This window comes from Monodelphis domestica, chromosome X (genome assembly GCF_027887165.1).
Source record: "Monodelphis domestica isolate mMonDom1 chromosome X, mMonDom1.pri, whole genome shotgun sequence".
Lineage (NCBI taxonomy): Eukaryota > Metazoa > Chordata > Mammalia > Didelphimorphia > Didelphidae > Monodelphis > Monodelphis domestica.
The window spans coordinates 51,872,951-51,880,347 of record NC_077235.1 but is presented as its reverse complement, the minus strand read 5'-3'; the positions used below and the strand labels follow the sequence as shown (position 1 = coordinate 51,880,347).

At 41.4% G+C, this 7,397-nt stretch overlaps 1 protein-coding gene across 1 annotated transcript; it reads left to right on the top strand.

The window, feature by feature from the left end:
• The first annotated feature begins 6,070 nt into the window (after nucleotides 1-6,070).
• On the top strand, nucleotides 6,071-7,397 carry LOC100022379 (olfactory receptor 13H1-like). Its single transcript, XM_016426677.2, has one exon. It carries the CDS (start codon nucleotides 6,093-6,095, stop codon nucleotides 7,017-7,019), a length of 927 nt encoding a protein of 308 aa, XP_016282163.1. The 5' UTR covers nucleotides 6,071-6,092; the 3' UTR covers nucleotides 7,020-7,397.

The following is a 7,397-nucleotide window of genomic DNA, read 5'->3' as shown; positions in this document are numbered from 1 at the left end:
ATTCTTACAACAACCCTGAGAAAGAAATTCTATTATCATCTCCATCTTACAGTCAAGAAACTGAAGCAAACAGAAGTCAAATGACTTGCCCAGAAACACACAGCTAGTAAGTGTCTGAGTTAAGATTTGAACTCATATCTCCCTGATTCCAGAGTTAGGGCTGTACCACCAAGCTGCCAATTTGGCATTCCAATAAGTAGTCCTAAACTGCTTCTGGTAATTGTAAACCTGAGATTTCTTCTCTCACTGGTTGTTTTTTTTCTCACTATATCAACTACAGGTATCATCCCCTCCCCGATACCCTCTTAATTCTGATTTGGTATCTGAAGTGGCCTGGTAAGATCTAAAGGAGAAACCCAATTGCCAAGCTTGTTCGATGTGTGGCTTGATTTTACTTATAATTCTAAATCAATAGTCTAGGCCAGTGATGGTGAACCTTTTAGAGACCAAGTGCCCAAACTGCAACCCTCACACTGAATGTGAGTCCTCCACCTTACTCCAGACAGGGGAAGGAGGAAGTGTTCCCTTTGGGCTACTGGACAGAGGAATGGGTCGTTTGAGAAATGTCCTCAGGCATGCATGGAGAAGGATAAGGGAGCAGTTCCCTCTGGCATGTGTGCCATAGGTTCACCAATATGGGTCTAGGCTATGGAATTATCTGTATTTCATTTCCTCTATAATCATGGTAACATGATTATAACATGTAACATGGTAACAGCATAGAGGAAACATGGTCCAATGAAAAGGACAGTTGATTTGGAATCAGAAGCCTGTGGTTCAAATCCTAGATTGGCCACGTAATGTTGATGTGACTTTGGGCAAGGCCTTGCTCTGGGCCTCAGTTTCCAACTCTGAAAAATGAGGGGATGTGACTAGATCAGAGGTATCAAAAAACATTTGCATGCAGCCTGAACCATATTAAAATGTAATTGAAGAATATTTAACAAAATAAACAAAAAATACAGATAGATTATGTGAATTTTTGGTTTTCTTAGTATGCTTCCAGAGATTGTGTCATAGGGTTTAGTGGCTCTGTTTCTATTTGAGTATGATATCACTATTCTGGATAACCTCTTTGACCCCTTCTAGTTCTAAATCTATGATCTTAAGTCACTTTTCCTGTCCAGGCCTCAGTTTCTTTATCTGCCAATTGAAGGTGTTGGACTAGAGGACTACCAAGTTCCTTTCTAGTTCTAGGCAGGTCTGTGTATCCTCTGATCCTATAAATCAAGATAGTCAACAAGCATCCATTAGGCACCTAAAATGTGCCAAGCACTGGCCTAAGTTCTGGGGATATAAAACTATACAAAAGGCAGTGGCTACCCTTGGGGATCCCAATCTAACCAAGTATACAAATATTGCAAAGACCCTTAAAGGTTCATGTCATAGCCCTATCACAATGGAGGCAAGTCAGCTCGCCTTTTTGAGCCCCAGTTTCTTCCTCTGTAAATGGAAGATAACAAGACTTGCTTTGACTCTCTCGAGATTCAAACAAGAAAAGTGGTTGCACATGATAACACACACACACACACACACACACACACACACACGCACGCATGCCATCAATGTGGGCTGCTATTCTTGTCCTCTGCATTGAGCACACTCTGAGCAGGCAGCCACCTGCCAGCCATTTCCCAAGCGAGTGCCATCCCTGTCATAGCATTCATTTAACAAGGAAAATGAGGGGGAAAATCTCAAGCCCACACTAAGAAGAAAGATTTCTTAACTCCCTGGAAACCCTGGCAGGGGGATATACCAATGTCCCATAGTCTCCAAGGCCTCTTTTCTTCCCAAACAAAACTCTACTTTGTTTTCCTCTAACTCAGCTCTGGTTTGGCAAAAGCTAATTACCTGCTTGGGACATACTCCCCAAAGCTCTCCAAAGATAATTATTTTCTTCCTGGTAAGATCAGAAACTCTGAAATCTACCGGTGAGATAAATGGCATGGAGGCCTCTTGAATGTTGTTCTTCTTGAACTCTTTACCTGAATTGAGGATTGAATCAGAGAGAAATAGACTCCATACTTCATATGTAGGCTAAGGATGGGATTTCTAGATTTGACTGAGAGCAGAATGTGCCTCCAGACATCAAAAATCCTAGCCCAAAGGATATTGGGGCCAGGAGAAACCATAGAACATAGAATGTTAAGAGTTAAGAGAGACCCTAGAGTAGAAAATAACAGAGCTGGGAGGCACCTTAGAACATAGAAGGTCAGAGTTGGCAGGGACTTTAGAACAAAGAAGGTCAAATATGGAAAGGACATTAGAACAGAGAATTTCAAGCTGAGAGGGACCTGAGAACAGAGAACAAAGAATATCAAAGCTGGGAGGGACCTCAAAGATCATCTTTCTAAACATCTTATTTTACAGGTGGGGAAGTAATTTACCCAAAGTCATGCTTTTAAGATAGCTTCTAGTTAATCATTCAATGAATTTGAGCTAAAATAGGGAGAGAAGAAACTAGTCAAACCTCAAACCATTTTCCAAAAGGCCTGAGAGAAGGGGTATGAAGGTTCTGATTAATTGAATTTTCCAGACTTAACTATACATTTTAGTTTGGTCTGGTTTTTAATTTTCTCCCCTAGTGTGTAGTCTATTTTCTGGCCTAAATAAATAGAATCGAATGATTGTTGTCTCTCTTTTCAGATTTCTGAGAGACAAGGCAAGATCATACATCTAAAAGACCCAAGGCAGCAGAAAGAATCCTAGGCTTGGAGTTAAGAAGACCCAAATTAGAGATCCTGCTCTGCCACTCAGGAAGCTGTGACTCCTCCAAGCCCCAAACTCCTTCTCTGTGCCTTGGACCCAGCCCACAAGCCAGAAAGAACTTTGTAAAAGGTAAGTGCATTTAAGCAGGGGTGTGCTGGAGCCAGTTTGAATGGACTCATGAGAGCCAACTATTACATTTTCATCATGAATATTTACACTTTGAAACAAGGCAAAAGCTACCAAAAAGCTTGATTGCTAAACAAGAAAGGGATGAAGAGAATGTTAATAACAAATTGAATGTGTGTCTTGCTTTTGGAGGGCAGGGGATGGTGGGGGAGCAAATTAAACCTGTATTAGCACACTCCTGCATGGAAGTGGGAGTTTTTACAATGAAGAAAAGAATGGCTATTTGAAAGAAGACATATTTCACAGATTTAGGTGATTAGATTTTTCTTCTCCTGTCAATAGTCCAGCAGTAGTGGAGAGGTGGGTCACATTTCTAACCAAAGGAACAAGTTTCTTTGCCTTTTGTGTTTACAGAACTAAAGGACCTCTTCAGGGTCTCTCACTAGAAGATTCCTGGGACATGTTTCTCTTTTCAGGAGATCTCTGTTCTACTTTTTTCCATGTTAGGACTTGAGACCCACCCAAGGTAAGCACTCATCATATCCTCCTACTTCCTTGCTTTTCACTGCTCCTGGGACCTGAACCCTTTTCTTTCTGAGTAGATCCTTCTGGGAAGGAGAGAAGGAACAATGGCTATTCTAAAGGGAAGTTGATGGATTGGATTTGAGGGGGAAATGTTCTGTGTCCTGTGGGCAAATTCTCTATGGGTATCTCTGGAGCTATTGATTTGGAATAGAGAGATTAGATCACAATCTGACATTTAAGTGTTCACTATGCCCTAAATATTAGGACTAATCATGGATGTCCCAACTCTAGACTGAATCTCAGTCTCCTTGAATGCAGTTTGAATCCCAGCCCCAGCCCCAGACTGAGCCCCAGAGATATCATTGTGATTTTCACACACACGCACCAAGTGATGCACAATGTCTCTCAGTTTAGTTTAGATGATGAGACAATGGTGGCAACAGAGACCCTGGGCCACACAGTACAGCTGATTCTAGGGAGGCCTTTCACCAAGGAAAACCTGCAACACCTAGTAGTATCCCATCTTCCCTGATTCTTCTTTCTAAGCTCAATCATTTTCATGCCTTTGAAAGGATGCTGAAAGGAGCTTTGTAAAAGGTCACTTCATTTAAACAGGGGTGTGATGGAGCCAGTTTGAATAGGCTCACATCAGGCCAAGGAGATTGGGATTCAGTCTAGAGCTGGGACAGCCATGATTAGTCCCATATTTAGAACATAATCAACACTTAATGTCAGAATGAGATATAATCCTCTCTCTATTCCAAGTCAATAGCTCTAGAGACACCCACAAAGAATTCATTTGTACCCCTCTAAATTTCAAGACCCTCTGGAAAAGCCCAAGCCATCTCTCCCATTACTCTCACTATTATGTCTCTACTGAGCCCTAACCTTGGTTCTAGGTTGAAAACAAAAACCTATCACAGACTGATTTCCTAACTCCAGATCCAAGTTGAATTTCCAACCAGCCATCCCACAAATGTACACTGGGGGACAAAGGGACCAGAATCCAAATTGGTTACAGGCAAACCTATCTTCATTACTGGAAACATAATTGAAAATACCCATCCTTACTGATTGCTAGGTATCTCATATTCATGTAAGAGGCACAGAACATGTATTTCCTTACCCAAGTAGAATGCATTTTCTTACTGAGCTTGGGACTCTTTACTATCTTTTAAGAGCAAAAGTGCTTGCTTCTACCCTGGACTTTCCATGTCATGAGGGAGCTGGGACCAAGAGAGATCATAATAATAATTGTCATTTATGTAATGCTTTAAATCAGGGGGTTCAAGAACTAGGAGTTTTCAATATGTTCATAACTATTTGACTATAATAATTTTTATGGATAATCCTAGCCATTAAAGCATTTATAAGCATCAGTTTGGTTTCACCAGACTGTCCAAAGGCACAAAGACACAAAAAAGTAAATAACCTTTGGTACAGTTTGCCAGGTGCTTTATAATCATTATCTCATTTGAATCTCCCAGTGACCCTCTGAGGTCAGCACATGCCTATTTTACAGATGAGGAAAGAGGCTCATAGACATTAAATGATTTGTACAAAGTCACAAAAGCCAACTATCGTCAAAAGCAGTGTCTTCATGACTCAAATAGGATTCTAAAGGTTATGGATATACAGCTGGTCATTTATTCCAAAGGTATTACACTCAAAACCCCCCAGTATTGCCCCAAACCAGATTCAGTTATAATTGAGAAAGGTTTAACAAAATAAATAATATAGCAATTGATCAGTAAACATTAATTTAGCACCTACTAAGTGCCAGGAACAGTGCTAACAAAAACATAATACAACATAGATAATGTTAATTTGCGATTTTCTAAGTCAATATGCCACCTACAGGGAAGGGTCCTTTCTATTCTATGTTGTGGTCAGAGACAAAATCTCTACTGGGATTCAATTTTCTTCCTTATTAAGGGGACCTACTTACTGAAAATCATAGGCTGGCTGAAAGCTAATTAGGTTTATTTGCATGTATAAATGAAAAAAGCTAATGGAAAGTGACCTATAATCAGAGCCTACAAGGTAGCCTTGACTACCTTTCCCTCTTTCCTCTCTCTACTTGGAAAAATCCAGCCTAATAAATCCTTCCAGAGAGACGAGAGCTTTTGGCTTAACAATTAGGGGGAATTTCTAATAATTTCCTTGGGATTAAGGGGCAAATGTCTAACTCAATTTTTGTTTCCCCTAAATTTACATTTCTTGCCTTTCCCAAAGGGCTGAGGTTAAAACACACTGACCTCCCCTCTGTACTCTATTCTCATGCAACCTAGAACACAGAATGTCAGAGCTAGAAGGAACCTTAAGGGTCAGAGTCCATTGCCCTCATTTTACAGAAGAGGAAACTAAGGCCCTCAGAGAGAAATCACCCCAAGTCACATAATGACCATTATTAATCCCAGAAAGAATCAGTCAGAACTAAAACCCAAGAATTCTGTGACTCCCAGTCCAGGGATCTTTCTACTATACAATCAATTCCAACCTCCTCATTTTAGAGATGAGAAAATTTAGGGCCACTGGATTGAAGTCAACCTGGGTTTGATTTCCTGTTCTTCTACTCACTAGTCATGTGACTAGCTGTTGGGTTAGATTTGCAAAGTCCCCTCCAGCTCCAATACTTTATGAATTAGAGATCCTATGGAGTGATTCCTATGTCCCTCCACTTTATCCTTGCAGGTTATACTTCATATACAAAGACCACAACTAGAAGTAAGATGGAAGCCAATGCTACCAGCATGGTACTTGAGTTCCTCATCATTGGGATCTCAAATTATCCTGAATGGCGAGATACCTTCTTTACACTGGTGCTACTTACCTACCTGACCATTCTCCTAGGGAACAGCCTCATCATTGCCCTCATCCACCTGGACTCCCGTCTTCATACCCCTATGTACTTCTTCCTTGGCAACTTATCTTTTCTTGACCTCTGCTATGCAACAGCTTCAATGCCCCAAGCCTTGGTGCACTGCTTCTCTGCCTATCCCCTTCTTTCTTATCCACGCTGCTTTGCCCAAATGAGTGTCTCCCTCTTTCTAGCCACGGCAGAATGCCTGTTGCTGGCCGTCATGGCCTATGACCGCATGGTGGCCATTGGTGATCCCCTGAGGTACACGCTGGTCATGAGCCCAGCAGTGTGCATCTGGTTGGCCACTATCTCATGGGGAGCATCCCTCATGCTCACCATCATGCTCATCTCTTCCCTGCGACTCCATTTCTGTGGGGCCAAAGTCCTCAACCATTTTGTCTGTGAAATCCTCTCCCTGATCAAGTTGGCCTGCTCTAACACACACCTCAATGAGCTAATGATCTTGGCCACCAGTTTCTTTACCCTGCTCTTGCCATTTCTATTCATCCTTCTCTCCTATGCTCGCATTGCTGCTGCTGTCCTGAGGATCCGTTCAGCCCAGGGCCGCCTCAAGGCTATCTCCACTTGTGGCTCCCATCTGGCTGTAGTGACCATCTTCTATGGGGCTGCCATTTCAATGTATATGAAACCTCAGTCCAAATCATCTTCCAACCAAGAAAAGTTCATTTCAATGTTTTATGGTGCCTTGACACCCATGCTGAACCCCCTCATATATAGCCTGAGAAATAAAGATGTGAAAGGGGCAATAAAGAAAGTGATGGGCAAACAGGCATAGCTCCTATGAATGGGTTCAGCCATTCTAGAAAGCAATTTGGAACTATGTCCTAAAAGTTACCAAACCGTGCTTACTTTTTGACCCAGCAATACCACTACTAGAAACGTTCTCTGACAAGATCAACGAAAGAGGAAAAAGACCTACATGTACAAAAATATTTGTAGCAATTCTTTTCATATTGGCAAAAAACACCCTAGAAACTAAGGGGGATGCCCACCTATTGTGCAATGGCTAAACAAATTTTGGTATATAGATGTAATAGAATGTTATTGCATCATAAAGGGGATTAAATGTACTATTTCTTAGGAAACTAGTTCTAAGACCTTTAGGAGCTGATACAGAATTAAATGAGTCAAACCAGGAGAACAATTTATATAC